At 38.1% G+C, this 24,505-nt stretch overlaps 1 protein-coding gene and 1 pseudogene across 1 annotated transcript; both read left to right on the top strand.

The window, feature by feature from the left end:
• Window positions 1–3,166: 3,166 nt before the first annotated feature.
• Window positions 3,167–5,992, top strand: LOC145491534 (peroxidasin homolog; annotated as a pseudogene).
• Window positions 5,993–6,752: 760 nt separating this feature from the next.
• On the top strand, window positions 6,753–22,778 carry LOC145491511 (fibroblast growth factor receptor 1-like). Its single transcript, XM_081470755.1, has 10 exons — window positions 6,753–6,947; window positions 13,139–13,934; window positions 14,570–14,680; window positions 15,327–15,508; window positions 16,030–16,152; window positions 16,469–16,539; window positions 18,379–18,419; window positions 20,427–20,526; window positions 21,124–21,223; window positions 22,460–22,778. The coding sequence occupies exons 1-10, from the start codon at window positions 6,780–6,782 to the stop codon at window positions 22,514–22,516; spliced, it is 1,749 nt and encodes a 582-aa protein (XP_081326881.1). The 5' UTR covers window positions 6,753–6,779; the 3' UTR covers window positions 22,517–22,778.
• The last annotated feature ends 1,727 nt before the right edge of the window (window positions 22,779–24,505 follow it).

Genomic DNA, 24,505 nt, shown 5'->3' with positions numbered 1-24,505 from the left:
GGTTTATTCAACTCTGTGACGTGGTTATCAATCAGAGCAGAAGCTCTTCAACGTTCAACAATCAATATACGTTAAGCCACACACCCGCGGCGAGCTGAAAGCCTACCAAACGGTTCGTCTCAGACCAGAAGGACTTTCATTTACAAGTCCTGTTGCTACCAGACTAAAGTTTCTTCCCTGGACGTTACGCAGGTTAGATTTGTCTCTTTGTTTTCTCTTGTTACCTTTTGTTACTAAGCGAGCTACCTACCTGAATCACTAAGTTGTATGCACCTTTCGTCTTTGAAAGTAAGTAGTCGTTGTTTCTTACACTGGTAAGTCCTTCTTCGCGCTTTTTTCGGAGTACTGAAGTATTTTCACATTCGTTTTTCGATGAAGATTTTGCAATGCCCTAGTTTTCAAGCTCACGCACATCTAAAAAATAATCTTTATTCATTTTGTTTTTGTCCCTGACGGTTTCCACGCCTCGAGATGAATAGTAATATATGCTGTGTTTCGCACATGACTTTGTTCGTAAGTATTTGCATTAAGAAGCAATATTGTAATTAGTTTGAAGCATACATGTGTCGTCTCTGTCCGCCGTGTTGTTTGTCCGTGCTCAAATTTGCATCAAGCTGCTCTATCTGTCGTTCATTTTCAATTTAACCGCCTCGCACTGAATTTCACCTTCACCTTCCTGCTTCAGGTTTGGAATAAGTCGACGACTCTTAGCTAATGATAGTTTAGGCTTCTCTCATGTTGAGTAGTTCTGTGAGTGCTTTTTGTTAGTGGTTCATGCATTGATTATCACGTATCGCACTGGCGAGTTTGTCGTTGTTTGATTGAAAGATAAATAAAGAAACTATCAAGAGAAAATGAGGGATAGTCTGTCCCCTCATTTCCTCTTGGAAACTACTCAACTCATGGTTTGTCGCGTAGGTAGGTTTGACAATTTGTAAAAACCAAACGTAAAATTCAACGCAACATGCGGATTTCATGGCCAGGAAGTTTGTGAGGATTTCAAGCGAAAATGTCCAAGACTTTACTCGATATTTTTGAAGTAAAAAGGTCGACAGAAGAACTGTGGCTAACCAAATAACTACTAGCCAGTAAAACGTAGCAACAGGAGCGTTACGAGCATATTAAATAATTATATTTACCACGTGCGCACGTGCGTACCCCCACAAATCTGAAAAAAGAATATTTAATTTATATCTTTGGCGAAAAGCGTCTTTAATAATGAGGTCGGTTGGGTTATAGACAAAGTTCGTACTAAATGCACGAAGACATGGCGAATATGAAAGACGCTACTCTGTTCAGTTTCGTAGTTTGACAGTCAATCAATCAATCAATCACTCAATCGATCAGTCAATCAAACGTTAATTAAAGAGCGTAGCACATAATAGTTTGTAAAACTAATGAACCTGTGGCCTCGTTAATAACAATCGAACTCAACGATTGCACTTTACGCTGCTATCAGTCATCACTACGACGATAACAAAATAATAAAATGAATAAATAAATAAATACATACATACATAAATAAAATAGATTAAAACACACCTTCTAAGATTTCAGAAAATTGACACGTTTAAGAAGAGGCAGTTTTAGCGGGAACTGATCACGGACACTGTTTTTAACTACTTGATGGCGGGCACGGGTTTAGCGAAATGAAAACTGTTTGGAAAAAATGCCTGAAATGTGAAGTAGGAACAAGGTTGTGTCGGTTATGTATACAAAAAAGATAAATCGCTGATTCAAAAATGTTTTCAATATCACAAGAGGGAAAGCACAGGATTAAAAGGCAAGGATAATAAGTTTAGGAAATAAGCCTTATTTACGATAACCGCCATGTTTGTTTGTACGTTATAATGCAAATCAGGCACGTGATTTCTGAGGGGGCAAACCACCTAAAATCGGCAAATTTCAGCCGGTTTCTTATCATGTCTGATAATTTTTTTTTCATAACCATGCTTTGGTTTCAGTATTGGGGTGAAAGTATTCCAAGTTTTACAGAATTTCGGCGCTTTTATAAAAGGAAAACGGCTCGCGTAGTTAATAAGTCAAGTTATCGAGAAACTTTTTCAAACTTAAATTAATAATAAAATCATTATTCCATAACTTGGCTCCCAAATGTGATTTTGGTGCAGATACTTGTCCATTTAGGCGAGCCGATTTTCAGAAAAATGAGAACCAGTTCAATGTTTGCCCCCTGACGTACGACGTGGCTAATTTGCATTATAATACAAAAACCATCATGGCGGCCATCGTGAATATGGGCTATAAGGAAGAAAGGGTGTAGAGAAAATTCCTTTTGATAAAAGATCTCAACTTAAAAACCCTTTGACCCCCAAGGACGTATATCCCCGTCCTCAGTGGTCGTGCTCCTTGTACCACTTGTGACGTCATCAATTGAAGTGTCAGCAGATATTCTTGATAAGCAGATAGTAGAGCTAGGATAGGTCTATCCGCACACCAACGGTTTTGGATATCGACGGCGTTCTGACGAAGCAAATTGAAAAATAACGTAATCAGTTTTGGTGCAAAAATGGTCGTAAAACGGCCCGTTATACCTATAATTGATCAAGGTCCCATTTCTAGGCTTTGCTCATGATTAACACCCAACTTTTTACGGCAGCCAGAGAGAATATGCATCGCAAAAGGTAGCCAGAGTAAAAGGGCCAAGCAAAAGGAAAGTAAAGGGGGCAAGAAATCTATCTTTCTGTTAAAAAAAGAAAGTTTTTTTTTTTCAGCAAAACCTAGGCCCATTTAGCGTCATGTAGCCAAAAAACCGATTTAACGATTAAACACTGCATTTTTGGGTGAAAATTTCGTAGTCAAGGGGTTAACAACCATCATATATAGGTCGGCCTCTCTCTCAACTTCATTTTGTTCCCTACGTTTTTGACTATTGAATATATTTAGGCGCAGAATGTAGCGCCGGGTCATTTGAAGAATGATCCTATTTTCTTTCCCAACCCGATTAGGTAAACGTCTATTTAAAATCTCGTCTATTTTCAGTTCACGCGTAATTTTGAGCAATTTGATCGTAGGTTGACTAAACATGAGCTGCATATTTTGTTGAGTATGTTATGCTGCATTATGTTGCCACAACAATCCAACACCTGTTCAAACGTTTGACTATCAGATTATTTGAACCAAAAGAATCCATAGTCTGAGACGTGTGATGATGGCCAGTATTTCTTGGCTGGGATGTATTACCAAGTACTTCCTGTCATTACTTGCTGTTACTGGTTTATCAATCCTCCCATCTGTCTGGTGTCAATATTGCAACCAAAACAAAGCTGGTAAGTTATAATATTAGCAATATATTGAAATGGACTAAATAACAATATACATGTCTAAAAGGTGAATATTGGGCGGGGGTTGCAAAATAGTAAATTTTAGAACATGGTTTATTTGAATAGTGATGATTAATACAGCTATAATTTCAACGCCTCCAAGACGCGTTATTACTAAGGGAAGATTAAACAAAGACACAGATGGCAATTGTTTGAAAAGAAAAAACAGAATTATAGTAAGAAATGAAAGGTAGAGAGAGGAAAAAAACTATGCTCCGTAAAAGTTGGCCGTTTTAAGCACTTACAATTTTGGATGTTTTGAACATCATGGTATTAAGCGCTTAATGACTGGCCCCACTGAAGGGAAACAGTGAGTTTTGTTTCCCCGAGACCCTCAATGTTCCCCAAGGCGAAACCGAGGGGACCATTGAGGTCGAGGGGAAACAAAACTCACCGTTTCCCGAGGGGTCAGTCATTAAGTGTTTTGTTATACCTCCCAACTCAAAAATAGAAAAAAAAAATGCGAAAAATTTATTTGCTTGACGCCTGCGGTGGCTATGCCTGTAGTACGAGCGGCAGTCAAACCGAGCTGTCCTACCGAAACGACACGATAACAGTCTTTTTTTCGCAGCTAACAAAAATAAAGACAATACTTAAGTTGCTTTTCCTTCTTCTAATGCTTAACTGGAGAATTCTGGTTTTGATTTGGCGAGGAACAACGATCAAAGAGCGAGTTGCCGAACGCGGGCGACCCATTTTTGGCACCAAATTAAAAGCTTGAAGACACAAAATGTTCAAATTTTCCCCTTGGTTAATCTGATATGTTTTTGCCGAATTATAAATCCCTTTTCTTCAACAATGAATGCCTTCTCTAGTGAGAAAAGTTGCCCGACTTCAATGGCTTTTTGACATCAGGCCGACTGGCACACAAATTTGCCACCGTTACAAGGTGCACGACCTGATCACGTGCGAGTCGAAAGTTCAAGTTGTTGTTTCCCAAGGGAGTTAGTGAGTTTTTTTCACCCTAGGGAGTTGGTGAGTTTTGACCCACGGCATTTGACACGTTCTCCTTCAATCGGAAAACGCATTTGAGTTGGGAGGTATAACAAAAATCTTTGATCTCTAGTAGATTGACTTGTGTATCGAATTCGTGCATCTATCAAATCATGTCTTTTGGTCTCTTTTGTTTCTTTTTTTTTTCCTTGGAATCAGATGAGCCTCGCATTGAAATAACTTCGCCATCCAACATTCTAGCTGTTGGTGCAGCCGTTAATTTGACTTGCACTGCTTGGCAAGCTGATAGCCACAAGAGTGAAAACGCAAAACCATATTTGATTGAATGGTTTGGTCCACAAGATGAACGATTCGGGGATAAATGTAAAGCTGGATCGCCACGAGCAGCACGTATGAGCTGCACAGTTACAGTCAGTGCCCTGACGAACAAAACATTTGGTATCTACACTTGCAGAGCGAGGACTTATAATGAACACTGCACCACGAAAATAATTGATCTTCATGGTAAGTAAAGAAAACAAATGAAATGATTGTGATTTCCTAGCGTCGATCAGAAAGGAAGCTTCACTCTAATTTGCTTTAAAAAAATAAAATAAAAATATATCAGCTAAACGTGGACGGCTTCATAGCAGGACAGGTTAAATTGAAGTCTATGCTTATTTTTACACTCAAGCATTTGGCGGAGGACACGCTCCCCCCCCCCCCCCCTTAATAGTAGTTTATGGGGGGTTGACGTGTCCGCATGTGCATGCACAGTTCATTGTTTTTATCGATGTATTTCTTTAACCCGTAATGTTAACAATGCCAAATAAAAACATATCTCTTGGGCCTAACTGACCAACGTGCACGTGACTCAAAGCTTTTTGGCTCTGTAGCGAAGGTAGAATTTATCCGTAGTCCTGTTAAGTCACCTGCTACGATTTGCAAAGTAAGCGAAAGAGTGTAAGTTATTTATGTCATATTCATATGAAAACAACCTTTTCTTTCTCCTTTTTTTGTATTCACTGTATAAATAGCTGGTGTAAAGAAATCCAGAACGGCACTAAAGGAAGGTGAGGCAATTATTTTTATTGTTATTTTTCGTTACGGTATTTCATGTTTAGGAATTTGGGTGTTTTACTGAAAAGGAATCCCAATAAAATTTTAAAAGGCACCTTACGTAAAATGTATGACTAATCATTTGTAGTAAAACTGCTTAAGCAATATTCAGTAAGTAATGAATTCTTATCATTCTGTAGACATCAAAAGCCCAGAGTTTGTCAATGTTCTAGTGAACCAGACTGCTCTTCTCGGGTCCAATGTGACTTTTAATTGCATTGCCACTGGTTATCCCAAACCAACCATCACGTGGGCAAAAGGCAATGATTTAGTCTCACTTCCATACAACCCAACGCCAGAGATCTTAACAGGCGATGGCAATAACAGTTTCGGCCTGTTGGTGATAACAGAGGTCAAGAGCAAAGATTATGGTATATATTATTGTGTTGCGAACAACAGTGCTGGAGTAAAGATTTCAATTGTGGCATTAGGATATAGAGGTATTTCCAGTTATGTTTTTGCAAGCACAGTCAACCAGAGCAAAGCTAGAATTTAGTACAGGATGTGAAATTCAGTGCACTTTTAAGGTTGCTGTAGCAGGCAGACTTTTCCACTGGCGCTCATTTGAAAATGCCCGCGAACAAAGTAAAGAGCGATTTGGAGCATTTCATGGGTAAATGTCCCAAATCTCAAATGTTTCTCGGGGAGCCAAACTTAACCAAAACTGGATATTTCTTTTCTAAGAAACAAGCTAGAAACTACGAACATATTGAGGAAATGTTGATTTTATATTTATACGAGAATAATCGATTTCACTCTTTTTTTTTTATTTACTACGTAAATAGATGACGTCAACAAAGCCAGATCTGCTTCTCACGTTGAAGGAACGGAAGGTCAGGAAATTACTAAGATTATCATTATACTGTTGTTTTTAATAATTATTTCATGTTTAAAACTTTGGGAGTTTTGAAAAAGGACTCCCGTAAAATGAAGGGTACGTTACTTCCAATACGTGTTCGATGATTCATATGAAAGGGATATTAAAGAAACACTGCCTTGACTAATTTTTAAATTACCTATTTCATTTATTTTACTTATTACTGTTATAAGAAACATTGTGTAGGTTTTAACTAATTTATTTTTTCGTATATATATAGTAATATAAGCGCATTGAGTTTTCTCAATGCGCCCAAAAAACTTTATTATTATTATTGTTATTATTATTATTATTATTATTGTGAACAATACTTTGATAAGCATTTTTGCTGTGATGATCTGAAAAATTTGCTCTCCTTGGTTTTCTATGACCAAGAGTGATCGATATACATTTCACCGACATTTAGTGCTAACATTTTAATATGTTTATACTCATAATCAGTGTCAACAGATTTTAATCAATATCAGCAGATTATCTGCAGGCACTAGAACACTGGTGTAAGTGTAGGAATGCCTTCTTCCAACACTTATTTCTATTTTTCAGGGCCATCAGCAACAAGTAAAAGGAAAAATTTCGAGATCATAGCGATCGCTTTGCCTTTGTCCTTTGCGATTATGTTTTTTGGGGGTGTCAGTGTATATTTGCGATACTTCAGAGGGCGATGTCTTCGTAATCAGGTAGTTTAAAATACAACAGTACATTATTTCTGTCAAATATCTCAGAAGTGACTAAATCAAAGAGATGCTGCACTTAAAAGTGTTTATTTACTAAAGCCAGAAAATTGTCTGTAAGTGTTAGTTACTAGCGTTCGACAAACAAAATATACATAATATAAAGCTTTATCCAGGAAACATGGTAAAATATTTGAAACGTAAAACAACGTAAAGCGACTCGTAAAATATCTAACAGAAAGGTGTAAAAACAAGAAAATAGAGGAATTTCGATGTTCTGTTTTCTGATGAGCACGGAATCATCCCAACAAAGGACTGTAGATATGGACAAAATTAGAAAGGAGACATTTTTTTTTTAAGGAAATTTTGCTTGTCCTGTAATATTTACCCTGAAGCGCTTTTAGTTACCGTATTTTCCTGTGTTAGACATTTTTTCATAAGAGTTCACGTTCCGTGTTTCTCGTCACGTTATACTGAGGGCAAAATAAGGAAGGTTTTTGGTCACTTTCTGGGTTGTTCGACTTGGACGTTTTAGTCTAATAGAATTACACCCCTCGATCAGCAATGTATCCGAGTAGCCCCACCCCTGGGTCCATGTTTTGCGTATTTTCTTACACATTTTCCTTCCGTGAAGACACAGTAGTTTTAAACACTTTTTTTATGACACTTTAATTGTGATTCACACTACTTACAAACAATGGTACGTCTACTTACACTATTTACAAAAGTAATACAACTACCTAAGTCCATTACATTACCGACAAAACGCTTTTATACAATTCCATTACTTACGCACTACTTACACTACTTACAATTAATGCAATTACAGGTGCTACTTACAATAATACAATTTGTATAACTTACTCTACAAAACAATACGTTTACTTATTTAACTTACGATACCACTTCTTACACTACTTACAAAATAATATGATTACTGATGCTACTTACATTCATATTGAAGCAATGAACAACAAAATAAAAGATACATTCATATTAAAATAAAAAGTCAATAAAATAAGATGGGCATAATTAATTATATTGGAGTGAGCACCCATTTCTTTTCAAAGAAGTTTTTCTTGTTGATATTTTTTTTCAGTTTTATATTTAATCTTAAGCTTTGATTGCAGTCCTTGAATTTTATGTAATGTTTGGCTTCTTCTGCAGTCCCACAAAAATAATTTCCAATTACTATGAAATAGTTTCATAAATTTGATAAAAAGCAGGTTCATCATTACAAAAAGTACATGCATCATTAATTCTAAATCCAATTTTGCATAGTTTGCTGTTAGTGTAGAGAATAAAACTAATTACTTTGTATTGGAAGGCCTTGACATATGACTCCAGTGCAACTAAATGTGGTAACGAGATTTCTCTAAATTATTGGCTTGTGAAATTAAAATCACTCTTCACTTTGTGGATAATATTAGGAGGTTGAGCTCTTTTAAAACCAGCAGCGAGTAATAATCTTTTGATTTTTTTGTCTTTAATATCGAATATTTTATTTTCAATTATAAGTGATGGAGATATGATTGGTGTATCTAGGCTGATTTCTTTTAAATGTGAAGGTATAGAATGAGGGAGGCCCGCCCATTGTAGAAAATTACTTTTGTCGACTTTGTTCAAAAAATAGTTATAGGAGTCTATTTTTTTATATATATATATACATATAGTTTATTTTATTGATACAAACATATTACAATATTGCAACAAATTACAAAAGTAGTGCAAAAAAGAGGGTTGTTACAACTGATAATATTCTAATGAGAAATAGTCGATAATGTATACGATACTAAATATTACAAACAATATGTCTCTATAGCTTTGTTCAAATGTATATAGCTGGGGGAAAGGGCAACGTAGTCACGTCAAGTCATTTGTCTATTTCAAGCTGGATAATAAATTTGGATATGAATTCAGAAGTATCTTGTTTCTTTTGAGATTGGTGTTTGGTGTTGGTAAATTGAGAAAGCATTGTAGCGAGGTTAGGCTGACATTGATTTGGTGTAAACTATTGAACCATCGAAGAGACTCGTCACATAATTTCAAGAGAGATTGACAATCAAAGAATGCATGTTCAATAGAGGCATTTTCACCGCACAGAACACATTTGACACAGTCAGTTATTCCAAATCGATTAAGTTCTTTATTAGTGACTAGTATTCTGTGCAACAACTTGAAATAGAATTGTCTTAACTTATTATCCCGAGTGATTTTATAATTGTTTTGGATACAGTTCACCCAATTGTCAGCAACTCCAAGACAATTTTTCCGCCATGATTTAATAGCAGTAGGTTCTGTTTTGATTTCCTCTACAAAACGTTTATAAAACTGCTTGCAGAAAGTTTTCTTTAAATTAAGAGTGATATCTTTAGATAGTTGGAAATCGAAGTTTTCGCAAATTGAATTCAAGGTCCATATGAACTGATGCGTAACTGTAGATTAGCTGAGACAAACCTAGAGATTTTGCTAGCATAGTTCTTCCAAAGAGCGTCAGGTCCTGCGACCGCCATATATTAAGCTTCGTTTCCATTTTCCTTATTTTGACATAAAAATTATTGTTGTTGTTGGCAGCTGCATCGTGTGAAAGGTAAGTTCCAAGGAATTTTATGGGATCTTTTGGACACTGGAATTTTAAAGGCTCTATCTTTTGCTCGAAGCACCAATCCACAAGGCTTTTGTTTTTTTATTATTATTATTATTATTATTATTTAATTGCAAACCGGACAATACTCCAAATAAATTAACTATATTCTTATAGGAGTCAGTATTGTATTTAAGTTAAATAGAAGATCGTGTATGTAAATGATTCCCGACTTAAAGTAATTTTTATAATATACCGGCTTGTTGTCTATTCGAATCTCTTTACTATTCCAAACAATATTTTTCCAATCACTTTCTGAAGCAAAAAAAAATCGCGGAACTCCGACCACCATAACAAAAGCTCGTGGTAAAACTTGAGAAGATATCGTGCAATCAGAAACTTCATAATTACAATTTAGAAAGAACAGACCTCCTACAGGCTCTAACAGATGAAGTAAATACGTCTTCCATGTTGCATTTGAATCATTAAATAGTCGTTTTAGCCAAGCCAACCTTAAAGATTTCACCATGCTTTCCAAATCTATCATTCTAAGACCGCCTTTCTCATAATCGTTTATTGCTGACACGCGAGTTACTTTGTCTGTACCTTTCCATAAGGACTTGAATAGCGATTGATTCAGTTTATTCCCAATTTCCTTTGGTGTAGGAAGTAACGAACATATGTAGACGAACTTTGGGATCAGAAAAGATATAATTATTGTCGCATTGCCATAAATAGACAGGCCCCTAGAGGACCAAATGTTAATGAGTTTTTTAATACTATCTAGCCTTTCAATAAAGTTCTTTTCCTTTAATAATTTCTGATCATATGTGAAATATACACCCAGAGCTTTAATCGGGATTTTAGGCCACTTAATACCAAAATATTCTTCTTTACTTTCTTTTAAAGATCGTATTAGTCCGGCAGCAAATGTCATGAAATAAAGTCCCGTGGGAATTTCGTGAAGAAAGTAAGCCAGTCGTCTAAATGTGTTAAGGGGACCCTTAAATGTGTTAAGTTTTGGTGGCAACTTTGGAACTCGCTCAGACGAGATTTATGGGGGGGGTCAAAAATGTGATGTGTGTAACCCAACATGAAAACGAGGCCCAAACATAAAATTGCCTATAGCTATCCATTATTTGCGCAAGATTGAACCCAAATCACCACAATTATGTACATCAATGTTCCAAATATGAAGAGGCGATTTTAAGAGGTTATTGGGGTCACGTGACCAAGCTAGCACCAAAACGAGGTTCACACAGAAGCTTCACTGGAAAGCCTTTAAACGTCTCCTGACGAAGAAAGAGATTGACGAAGGTATTGTTGGGTGTATGTCATCCGTGTAATCAAACATGCCTATATTGTAAGGGTTATCACGTGACCATGCTTGCATGAAAACGAGGCTGACACAAAAGCTGCACTGGAGAGCATGGAACATTGCAAAAGGATGAGGTATGAAGTATTCTTGGTAGATAACACCTGTGCGTTCAAACATGTTTATAAGGTTGGGACTTTCATATGAAAAGTCCACGGTGAAAAAAAACTATGCACATATGATTCCTGTGTAAATTGCTGAGATGTCATCCTTAAAAGCATCAGATCCAGAAGTATATGAAGAGTTCATCCAAGGAAACTGGGGAGTGAACAAGAATGCTGAAGTACCATTCTGAGCAGTAGGAGCCGACAATGCACTCGAATAGAAGAACCGCTCTATGAAAGTCTCTGGAGGATTGGTTGGGATCATATCACCTTAAATGAAGCTGCTCAGACGAAAGTCTTCCTGATATCTCCAGAGCTCACAAGCCTAGCTGAACAAGCAAAGAACATGGCGGGGGCGTCTTCCAAGCCTCAAGGTTGTCATCATAACCTCACTACAGCTGTCTTAGCCCGCGAAGAGAAAGGTGTAGTACAGTTAAAAGCCACTATTGAAAGCTTCAGGAATCCATTCTCTGATGCACATACCGACCTGTTCAGCCTAGTGAACAAGGTGGTTATGCCAGAAACGGTAAAGAAAAATTTGTGTGAACAAAGTGAGATCGGTAGGAGACTGTTTGACTGTTTTGTAAAAGAACGAGTCTAGTCTGGCGAAGTCAATCTTTGGTCGCCCATGAAGAAGAGAAAACTCCTAACATGGAAAACCAGTTCAAAGGTGATAAAGGCCACTGCAGCAGACAAGATTGTGGAGCTTCAAGAGGATAGGTCCCTTTTCGCGCGTATGATGATGGTGTGCAAGAGCAGGCCAGCAATCGATATAAAGGAGACTAATGATGTGAAGTTTATATGAAATAATTCATATATGAATCATTCTTCACTTTCATAAAGGAGACTGTATGCCAAAACGAATTTTCGGTAGTCACGCGATCATCGTTTGCTGCTGATGCCACAATGCTTCGCTGTTCATCCAAGAGTAATCTAATGAACATTCTAGAGAAGCTGAATGACAAATAGAAACAACAGGAGAGTAGCTAGTCCAAATGAAGATCAAGTGCAAGTCGCAATTGTAGATGGTATGGCAGAAGTTCAGTCACTTTACAAGCCAGAGTGGATCAAACATTGCGTACAGCTGGCTGAACACTTCAGCAACTGTGTTCTGCAGACGTATACTGGAAGTAATGAAGTGCGTTTAATTTTCGACAGATATGATTTACCTTTTTCACTCAAAGCGGCCATTAGGGTTAGACGGCAAGGAGGCCAAGCTCCAGTGTATTACCACATCACCAAAACAGCGCACATTGCTAAAGTTCCGTTGAAACGACTCCCGTCACACAGGAATACCAAAATGGAGCTCACCATCTATTTGGGCCAAAAGATTAAAGAGTATGCTGATCGTAGTGGAAGGCAACTGGTGGTGGCATGGGGCATTGAGTGCCAGGAAACACCCAAGGATGTGGGACGTTTACAGAGTAACCAAGAGGAAGCTGACACAAAGATGATCTTGCATACCCTCGATGCTACGGCTAATGGAGCAACCCAACTACAGATTCACTCTCCCGACACAGATGTCTTCGTCCTTGCTCTTAGGCGTTATCTGGAATTGTGCGAGAACACGCTGCTTGTTAAGGGAAGAGGGCAACACCATAGTATGATTGAGCTGAAACCGATTGTTCAAACCCTTGGGCCAGAGAAGATAGTAGTCTTCTCCGATATAAATTCCTTTAATGTCCGAATTCTGTCTAATGGCGATAGCCAGTGTTTCTACAGCTATTACGAACAGATATGGAGACAGCGGGTCTCCCTGCCGAACTCCTCGTTCCAGCGTAAAGAAATTTGAAGTCATACCGTTGTTCAAGATACAGCTTTGTATATTTTTATAGAAGAGTTTAACCCAGTGAAGGGAATCTAGACCAAAATTGAGTGCCCCTAGGCATTTAAAAAGAAATTCTCTTTCAACACTGTCGAATGCCTTTTGAAAATCAATGAATAGCATTAAACTGGGAATGTTTTCTTTCACAGTAAAGTCCTTGACATTGTAAATAGATCGAATAGTTTCGTCTATAAAACGATCTTTTACATATCCTGTCTGATTAGGATGAATAATGTCAGGGAAGACTTCTTTCATCTTCCACAATAGTTTTAAACACGTACAATGACGTATTTTTATAATTCTTTCCAGACATACGACAACAAAAACCCTGAGCCGGGCGCAACATTTACCAGGCAGATACAAGAGGAAGACCAACTCAAAAACATATACGATTATATCGACAACACTCCATCATCAATAGCACCCCAAGAACACGAGGAAGTGTCGCTGTCAGGACACAGTCCTGAGGAAAACCCGTTATTAGGTGTTGAACGTCCAGTCAATAAGCCTCCTCAAGCAAGACCACTGCCTCCGATTCCACAAATTGAAAAGGAGAGTCAAAGAATGGAAGAAAACTCGGAACACAATGTGACGCGTTTGCGTATGTTGCAATCAGAAAGCAAGAATCCTAATTTTCAGATGCCAGATAAGGGAAGTAGAGGCAACATCCTTGAAGGACAACACATCCCCTTGGATATTGAAAAGAACGCTGGTGTTATTGCAGTATGGCAAGAGACTGAAAAGGAACCTAAGTTATTGCCTTCACGTGGTTTTATGAGTGAAACAGAAGCTGAAACAAAGCCAATGCTAAGTGCTTTAGGTGTTGACCTTTCACCTGGGGAGCCCCAAAAAGTTAGAGAGTTGCTGCCAACACCGGAGTTCCCCAGACCTCAAAAGCCTACAAAAGAAACTAAAGAGGGCACAAAATATAATGAAAGTTCTTCTATTAATTCCCAAGACATCGAGGAAGACTATGAAATCGATCTAAAAAGGCTTGAAGTCCGAGATGAAGTGCTAGGCGAAGGGGAATTTGGGATTGTCTATAAAGGACGCTATCATTGTAAGGATACGAAAGCCATTGATGTAGCAGTGAAACAGTTGAAAGGTTTGTATGTTGATAGTGAATTCATTCCTTGTGTTGGTTATACTGCATCTCAATCAGCACAAGACAAAATCGTCTGGTTCTCATGACTATTTTTGTCATTTTTTCAATCTATACCATCACGCTTATACTGACCAATCATTTTCAATGACGTGCCGACTCTGAAGATGACTTCCGCTCCGAAAGTCAGTCAGCAATAGCAGGTCCTCTCACAACTACCCTACTCGGGACGGTCACACGATCACACCATGCGAAACTGTACATGTTTGTAAAAAAAAAATAGCAAAAGAAAAAGAAGTGAAAAACAAATTTAAGATCACTTAATTACGTCCTCTTAAAAACGTCATAGAGGATCTGTATTTCGCTATAGCATGCAGCCGACTATAAAGCTAAAATAGGTCATTCCCGAGATGCTTTGTGCCTCTGTTTCAAATCCAGAATTCGTTCCAAACATTTCATATAAAAATGAGTTTGATTTGCATGAAAATGAACCTGTAGGCGGAAACATTTCCATAGGAATGGTTTCGCATGAAGACTTGTTTTGACACAGAGCACAAGGGGACTCGGGGATGATCTATTTGAAAATGATAAGTGAATTACTAGACAAATTTAGCTTTTTCTTCTCTTTGAATATATAGACACAGCTGGTATGGCAAAAAAAGTTGCTCTACTCAGTGAAATACAGATGTTGAAACGGGTTGGACGGCATCCTAATATAGTCAACTTAGTTGGCGCGTGCACCCAGGGTGGTAAGTTGTCAAGAAATCATCATGTGACCATGAGCTAAAAAACGGCAATAAAATGGATTGTCACTAAGTTTCCAGCTACCTAGGAGTTATTCGAATATTTTAGGCTAGTGCAAGGATGTTCAAAGCGCGATTAAGCTAATCCAGGACTAGCTTAAATGTCCCGGCAATTCGTTTTTGTGACGTTTCAGTTGGGGATCTTTTGAAATCTTTTGCCCTTCAGTTTCGACTTGGTAAAATAAAGATCGATTCGAGCCAACTGGCCCATCGAGAAAATCAATGAATTTCTCTTTACCCATTCATACACCTGGCTGGAGAGAAGCACAGTGATAGAAGTGTCTGACCCAAGAACACAACAAAATAGCCCCAGGAAGAGCTAGCACCCAGACCGTCTGGCTCGGCGGTGCATCATACATTTTTCGGTTCTTGGCTTTACTAATTTCAGATGTTAAACAACAATAGTGAAACACTGTAATTCTATGCAGACTGGAGCATCGGGGAGCGAGAAACTGTCCGCGCTGATGTATAACTAAAGATTCTTGAAGCTTGGGTACTGTTTCAAAATACGGCGGGACTTTCTCTGAACACTTCCGTCTCAAAGGAGACCAGGCTATTAAGAGTTAACCACTTTTTCTTGTTATTTGGTTAGAAAATATTCTTCTGGTCACTGATTTGATTCCTGGAGGAACTCTTGAAAGTTTGTTGACATCCAAGCCTGCCCCTAGTGAGCACGGCGAGTACGAGAATGTCAAATGTGCGCTGAATGATCGGGAGCTGATAAAAATTGCTCTGCAGATCGCCTCAGGAATGCAGCACTTGGAAAGCAAGAAGGTGCGTGATACATTGGTTACAGTGTACTTGTACTATAAAAATATGGTTCTAAATGTCTGTTGTTATGGCTCTACAAGGAAACAATGCTAAGTTTTATGCTGCGTCAAATGTCAAGCAAGGAGATGCATTTCATCTTTTCCGATTGGCAACAAATAGTCAAAAAATTGTTTCTTGTTGAAGACAAAATTAGTCACTCAGCTTTGGAATTTTCCTGCACCTCCATTTCGTATGAAGTTATTTTGTAATCATGACAACTCAGGGTTGCTCCTTTCGTCATAGTGGCAACCTTGTGACGGATTAGTTATGAAAAGTTTAAAAATTTTTTGTTTCAAAATTAAATGTTAGGGTAAGATGAGGTAACTGTTCTCCAATTTGGCAATCTCTACTTTGTTGGAACATATTCTTCGTGTGTTTAAAATAAGAATATCATAACCTCACTTCACGAGTTGCTGCTGTTTTGGGCTTGGTCATTTTGCCTGTTCCGGAATTTATGGAAACGCCTCATGTGTTCTTTTCTACAGTGTATTCATGGCGACTTAGCAGCAAGAAATGTCTTCATTGACGAAAATAAAGTTGCCAAACTTGGAGACTTTGGATTGGCAAGAGATATCTCAGATCGTGGCATATACAACAAGACGTCCAATGTAAGTACAGGATAGACGCCGAACACGCTGCCGTAAGACCAAAACAAACACGGCTACCGTGCACCACGCGTGCGCCACACAATGAACGAAATTCTGGCGAGAGCTATTTCCCCGGGTCAATAATGTCTTATTTCGATAAGCCAATGCTATTTGTGGACAGAAACAGCAACAACAACAACAATAGTTTCTTGACACTCCCCTGATGGGGCTTTTCAGTAGCAAGGGCTTTCCAGTGACAAGAAAAAGAAATCAAACTATAATGTATTCAGTTACTTCCATGTCAGTTAGCAATACTTGGGTACATTTTCTTTCATAGGGTAAGGTCCCCTGGAGATGGCTGTCTTTAGAATCGTTGAGATTTCTGGTCTATACATCACAGAGTGACGTGTAAGTAACAGAATCACGCTATATGTGCGTTTTCTTGCATGTTTTACAATTGTCAAGCCTTACACTGTATAATACATCTTCTGCAACGAGGATGGCGACGTCAAGGACAACACCTGGAGGACGCTCAACCTTCATTTTATGCTTGACTTAAGAACCTTGCAAATGATGCATTGGGAGTACATATTGGCTTCCAACCCCATAAAAAAATGATAAGAAGAACACATCGTTCAGTGCGGGCAGAATTTGGTCATCTTGCCTCGCTATTGTTCAAAGATCAAGGGGCTTTTGAGTTCCTTATCCTGTAACTCCTAGTGAATCGAAGCCATGACGATGAAGCTTGAATGATTTATAGAACATTTATAAAATAACTGAGATACTACGCACGCTCTGATTGGTCAATAGAGTTGCTAAACCTATATTCTGTTGTACCGGTGAACCACGGCTCCCGATCTATGGCAACTCTACGCGGGAACTAGAGAACTCGGCACTCTAGCGATAACAAATGTAATAACGAGTTTTGCCTTTCACTTGCTGAGATATCAATAGCACGAATATCTTTTCATTCAACATAGAAATTTGCAAGGAAAAAAAGGACCAGAAGTTGGTCGTCATATAAAGCTTTATATGTTTTTCCACGGCGAAAATTCTACGCCGACTCCGGTTACGCTTGAGATTAAAATTAAGGAAGTTTTAAATCCTTTTTTTGGTGCTTCCCACGGTCTGTGGAGGACGGAGTCAGCTGGGCTTGACTGATCAATCTGGGTTGTCAAAAAGGCAGGGAAAATATTTTCTATCGTGTTATAAAACGATAAATGAATTTGGTTTCCATAAGCTTAGCTTTCAGACAATAGTTTTCATATAGCAAAATACCAAGAAACATGCACTTCATAGCCCTCGACATAAGTAAATAACTTCTGAATAAATTTTGGAAGCAGCGTTTCTGTAAGTAACCTTTATTCCATTCGCAAAACTTTGGAAAGTTATCGTAAACACTGCGTTGAATCACGTCGCCAAGCACATGAACTTTGGACTACTTGCGCACTTTTGTACAGCCTTTTACTTTCGTGATCACCGATTCCACCTACGAATCCCTGCATTTCCCCGTCAGAATACTTGTGAGTTTATTAATATTCTTTTTACCTTTCACCTATAAACTTTCTTAGCGTGAAATGTTTTCGTCGCTTTGCATTGCGGATTTCGTGTCCGGCGCGGAGTCTGTGCTTTCATTCCTTCAGTCGCTGTGATTGGTTTGTCGCGTCATCTCATGAATTTAATGAGAATAAGCAACTTGATCGCAAAAGTACAATAAATTTTCTTCCCATCGCCAGGTTTTTCCCATAGTTATTTCATAAAAGCGATAGACTACTCTTTCCATGGGTTTACCGGTTCAATAAACCACTTGGGATGTTGGGAGAACACGAGAAAAGCTTGTAAATCACTCGCCTAACGGCTCGTGATTTACAGGCTTTTCGAGTGTTCTCCCAACATCCTAAGTGGTTTATTGTGCCGGTAAACCCATAGAAAGAGTGGTCTATTGCTTAAACAAAGAACATTTCCTTTGAGGTCCATAACATGTAATAATGACGTCAAGAAAAGAGGAAATGACGGCGTTATTTTCTAATATCCACCGAATAACTTGAATTAGCTTACGATTTCTATTAAATGTCAGGAAACCACAGACGTCACTCAGCAACACTCAAAACTGCTATTGTTTTAAACAACGATTTTCAAAATTTCCCACGGTCTGAGTAGGCTTAATTAATATCTACAACTAGTTTGTTCCATAGTTTGTAAGTTAGTCGTGTTAAATTTCATATATATATATATTTGTCTTTTCAGATGGTCTTTTGGTATTCTTTTATGGGAAATCGTGACATTTGGTAAGTACGTGCAAATGATTAAAATACAAATGAAATTATTCCTCCAGATTTTCAAAGGTAATTGATAATATTAAGCCTGCTAAAAAAAGAGTTGATGGAGCTACAAGAATTGAGAATATTTGCTTTAGAATTCTGGTATAAAACACGAGCCACCAACCTAGCTAGGTTGGTCTACTCACTCTCACTCACTCACTCACTCACTCACTCACTCACTCACTCACCCACTCGACATTTTGTTCTCAGAGCTACGTGCGCTTTTCTGCTGGTTTTCACTGTTGTGACATCTAAAACATAAATGGTAACCATTCAGTCAATCAAGTCAAAAATCTGAGATATGACAGAAGATTTAAATATAAACAACCACGCCAATATTTCGGTCTGAAGGTTTTTCCTGTTTGTTTGCTTTTGTCTTTGTTTTTGTTTTTCACACCAGTGTATTTTGGAGAAATATTTGTCCTAAGAAAGCTTTACGAAAGCAAGCAGTAAAACGCAGTTAATGGAGCGTGACGTGCAAACCTCGGAAACAGTTAGTTATTATATTTAACTATGTTAGAACGCTGTTAAACTATGTTTGGCACCCGCAGAGATCGAGTGAGATCCTTGAATGCTTTATTGTGTCAAGTGTTGCGAAAGATTGTCTAGTCTTATCACAATATGATCTGCATCATGGCAGCTTTCTATTGGTTACACCCATAGTCATATCTAGCTAAAAAAGCACCATTATTGGCAGTGTAAAAGCACTTCCCTTCGGTGGCGTGCTGTACTCAGTAAGCTTTGATCAAAAGTAAAGAAAATTCCCACCCTCCCTTCCGGTGTGGAGGATGTTTTGTTTGTCAATAAACCTGGGGGTCACCTCCTTCGGGGTTGGCAGTTAAGTCTTCGGGTAGCGACTTCCCCCAAGCTTTGGGCAGTGTTTTGCCCCTTTCATTTGTGCACCTGCCAATAGTTTTGTCCGATCCGGTGCTGCCAGGGAGATAAGTGAGGCTTTCAATGTCGCGTGTTCAAATTTGACCTGCCAATACTCTTGTGCGTTTCCAGTGCGGGGTAATACTGGTGATAAGTGAGGCTTGAAAGGTCAGCGTACTTGCTATTGTTATATTGTGATCAAGTTAACCTGCCGTTACTCTTGTCCGTTTCCAGTGCGGTAGTGCTGGTGACAAGTGAGGCTTTTAAAGGTCACGCAAATCAAAGTCGCTTCCCATGCCAACCGCAAGGTTGTGTCCTATTACTCTAAAGCTGGAGCACATGAAATGAATACCTCATCTAATGCAAGGACCGTTCGTTTAGCAAAAACTCAAGAGATCAATCATCTTTTGACATAGGCGACAGCCTTCTCAGGCTAGCTCTATGAATAAAAGAAGAACCCTGTCGAGCTAAAACCTTGCAAAAGGGCCAGTTTTTAGAGGGTCCTATGTCTATTGAAACTAAAACCTCAGGTGGATAGGTCTTTTTTATTCATTTCGGAGTATGACAAGGTCACATGAAAATCGGCAATTTAACCTCGTTCATGTGATTTTCAAGTATTTCAACCCTTTTTAATTAGATTGATTGCTTTTATTCAACTCCTCTACCACTTGCACGTCAGTTTTATAAGCCCTTTTCCAACATGTACCTCCCAAGGCAGATCTCTGGCAACGTCTCGGCAGAAGAGGAATCGACACGTAATTCTAATAAATTAATATATTTAGAGAGGAAGCCACATCAGCCTTAGCTGGTTATCGTGTAGGTCCTCTATTCTGGTCGAATTGGAATTTGGAGTGTTGGTTTTTGTGGAGGGTGGAAATAACTGCTGTTATTTTACTTTTGATTCGATTAATGGATAACTAAGCTACGTGTTCAGTACAGTTCAAAAGAGTAATCGTGTTTCATTCTCTTTGTTCACAAAGCTCTAAAAATGTTACACTTTTAATTCGTTGGCTAGATTACTTTCTACAGTAGATTCAACTTATTCTAATTTATACTGCTTATGCATGTTCGCGTTTGAAGCTCATTTCATCTCCTTAGCAGGTGAGCTACCCTACCCTGATATAGCAACACCATGGGCTCTTAAAAGTTTTCTCTCCTCGGGAAGACGGATGCCTCGTCCCGACCATTGCACCGAGGAACTGTAAGTTCGATAACTCGGGCTTATCTTTTCCATAACAATCTCGCATTATAGTGTTTAACTCGACCTTTCTCCAAATTTTCCAAACATGAATTAGAGAAGATACCTGGAAAACAGGAAGGAGAATTTCACGAGAACTTTATTTCTGACAAAGCGTGGGACCTTTACTCTTCTTCGTAAGCGAAGAGAAGTATTGCCTGCCAACTCATTTTCTTCGTACTGCCAAAATTTTTTTTATTTCAAAGTACCCTATGTTTATTTTAAAGAGCTTCCTCATGGACGCTGGTGTAATCTATGTTCCAAGTTTGGTGTCCATTGGTCAGATTTTAGTGATGGATATAACCTTGTATATAATAGCGATGGTATGATATACGATATTTTAAAACACCCGGCCTATAAGAAAGCACGTGCAAGAAGTGGTGGAAACACTCGCATGCGTTCATGATCCCCGCCCACATTTCTTATTCTTCCAAACCAATGTAGTGTAATACAATGTCATTGTGTGCTATTTTCTGTCATCTCATGTCACGACATGTCATGTCAAATGATGCGATGTGATGTGCTGTGATGTAAAAGCATTATCCCCCTTTTTTTTTGTAGATATGCGCTCATGCAAAACTGTTGGATGGAAAACCCCTTGATGAGGCCTACTTTTGAAGACATAACAAAACGGATCAAATGTCTCCTAAGGAAAGTTAAGGTATGTGCCGCTTGTTTACTTGTCACGGTAACTGTCAGTGCTTCTAACAATTCTATAGTGTTTTTCCCCTTTTGCTGTTTCTGTATATTGGTACTTTTATAACAGCTTTGCTGAAAAAGATCTCGTTAGTAAATTCCTATAATTTTCTATGGAATAATTCTCAGAGTCATTCATGATTCATCAAGTTTAAACAAAGGAAATCATGATCGTGACGGTGTTTGGATACCTGATCTTAATCAGCATAGATTTTTACGATTTAAATTGTCCATTCTCTCCTTCGATTGAGGAGATATATCAAACACTCAAGACAGTGTTTGACCACATTTCCAAACACCTTGAAGTTCTTAAAAAATACTCCGTTGCGCGTCTTATTTTCAACTCTCTTTTCGGTGTTTAGAAATGTGGTCAAACACGGTCTTTCGTGTTTAGTATGTTAAATCAAGCAGGGATTCAAAAGATCATCATATTTTCAAACACCAAGAAGAGAGTTGAAAATACGACGCTCAGCGGGAAAATTTGACGAGCTTTGAGGAATGAAATTAATTACAGAAAATTGCAAATTGTTATCTTATTACAAACTGATGGAATATCTGGAAATTTCTCATCGTTTTCAAAACTAAATCCCATTTCATCAGTCACTTCTGAAATGCTAAAATGTACCTCACTATAAGCAACTCGGTAGTCGTGGAGGTTGCAGTCGGTAGCAACTTGCCTAGTTTACCGCTTACCTTTCACAAACCACTTGAACTGTTCTGCGAACCAAGAAAAGTCCTCTCCCGAGTCAGTCATGTCTTCTAATGTTGGAAGGAATGAATGCTAAAACGTGAGGCAGAACATATTTATACTGTACGAATTTATCAATTAGAAATCGCAGTCCCTGTTTCCGAGTGCTTATTCTTTATTCTGCATATGAAGCTAATAAATCCAAACGCATTCCAATATACGTGTATGCAGCCACCAAATATTTTTACTATTTCTTAGTCGACCTCGCCCTTGTCAAGTCCCAGGGCAGACTTTTAGCACTTTTATTCTATTATTTCGCATATGCATCCGATGAATACAAACACAATGCGATATAAGAAGTGAACAAATTACATTACTTTGTGGTTGCTGTCGTCAGCCTCGCCCATGTGGAATTTAAGCGGGTTATTTTCAGCACCTCTTGTGTACCTGATTTATTCACCGACGGCGTAACCCAAGGTGAATAAATCCTTACATGTATTTTTTTTTTCTTAGAAAGCGTATGAGAATGTGCAACATGATGACATCACGGATGACTCAGACACCTTCTAAGGTTTAGTTCACGTCAGCGACACACCAAGGCAGCGGCATATCCAAGGACTTAGAATTACGTCGCTTCAAGGAGTGAAAAGTGTGGGTGGAGGAAAAGTTGGTTCATTTTCGTAGAATTCCAGACAAACATCTGACGCATCTTTTTCCAGAACAAACAAAACAATTTGGAGAGAGACTGATTTTTTCCAAGGTGGATGCTAAAGTTTACTTAGTTCCGGATTGGAAAAAACATATTATATTTTTTAATTGTTAACAGAAGAGAGCTCGCGTCATATCTTAGAAACCATCATTTTTTTTTTTTGATGAAATCATCATTTAATTCACGATGCATAATAATAATAATGATAATGATGATGATGATGATGATGATGATGATAATGATAATGATAGAATTTATTTAAACACGATTAAAAGTTACAGCAGAGCTGATGTGGTCGTGTATATAAAATAAAAATTCCTCACTAATAACAATTCCTAACTAATTAGAATTTAAAAAAATAAAGAAAAAACTAAAATTAAAAGAAGGTAATTTTTAGGAATTTTCCTTTTGGCAGAAGTGTTAGTAAACTGGATGTCAATGATATGTTTGTTTATTTTTTTTTCTCAAGCATCTGAGCGGGCCATATTCCTAAATCCTCGAATTTGATTGGCTAATCGTACGGACGTGACCGGTCCAGCTTTTTAAGATACGGCCCACGGGCCGGATTTTTTCTTCGCTGCCTAAATTTCGCTCCTAAAAGTTAGCGGTAATCGTCAATCTTTTGCCATTTTTACACGTCCATCGACGATTAGTCAACGCACGTTTTTCTCTGTTCACTTTAAAATGGCAAGGAAAGTCACTGTAAGTGAATTTAATTGAGTGTTTTGAAGTTGTGAGAGTTTGCTTGGTTGTTTGTGCTTGGCGCTGAAATGGCGCGTAATCCTATGTTTCTCTCGCCGTAAAGTTTGAGTCAATGATTTCAGTCGAGTCTACCTCTCTGATCGTTGCTGTATTTAGGAGAATTTCTGTGGAATACACTTAACGAATTTCCTCGCTTTCTGCCCTTCAATTTAAGGTAGAAAAGTCTGATTTCAAATGATTTTAAAAGCAACGACTGTCAGAAATTGTTTTCGTAGTAAAACTTCTCACGAAATTTCTCACCGCAAAAACAATTTTGGAGAACTTAACTGGTGAAATAAATGCAACTAACACAAAGTAGTTCGAAAAAATCTGTTCTTTAATACATATATTTTTGTCTACTATCTGAGTTACTCGCTCGTTGCCGAGGTTTCTTACAAATCGTTGATCACCGTTAGTAGACGGCGCCCAAGCCGATTCAATGACAAGAGTTGCGTAAACAAACCCATTTGTAATCTGTAAAACCAATTTACTGCAGGAAAAAAAAAAATTGCCGGCTTAAGGTCAGTCCGTATAGTGAAAAACTGTGGCCTCGAGCTTGAAAATGCTGCCCTCAGCCTGCGGCCTCGGGCAGCATTTTCAAGCCGGCAAATAACATGTATATAGTACACTCTGTAAATTAATCAAATTTGCTTGTATTTAGTCAGTTCCTTTGAAGATCAAAGGCCTCAGGGAAAAATTATGGTCCCCCGCGTTTTTTCCTCGTCTTTTTTTTTTTATTTTTTTATTCAGCAACTTTTTCTCTTACCACAAAGGTTTGATTGGTACAATAAATCATATTCTCTTAGCAGTACTGTACATAAATTGTGTGCCGATGATATCTTTGTATAGTAAATACTTCATAATTGATGGAAACCTGTTTGTATTTAGTCAGTTCATCTTAAGATCAAGAGCATCAGGGAAACATATGGTCGCCGGCATTTTTCCTCGTCTTTTTTTCTTCAGTATTCTTAAAATTTGTCTCTTACCACAACGGTTTGATTGATAAAATGAATCATATTCACTTAGCAGTGGTGTACACAATTTGTGTGTCAATGATATCTTTGTATAGTAGATATTTTGTAATTGTTGGAAACCTTTTTGTATAGAAC

Source organism: Orbicella franksi, chromosome 6 (assembly GCF_964199315.1).
Source record: "Orbicella franksi chromosome 6, jaOrbFran1.1, whole genome shotgun sequence".
Taxonomy (NCBI): domain Eukaryota; kingdom Metazoa; phylum Cnidaria; class Anthozoa; order Scleractinia; family Merulinidae; genus Orbicella; species Orbicella franksi.
Note: the sequence above shows the minus strand (reverse complement) of the source record. Positions and strands in the feature narration are given on the sequence as shown.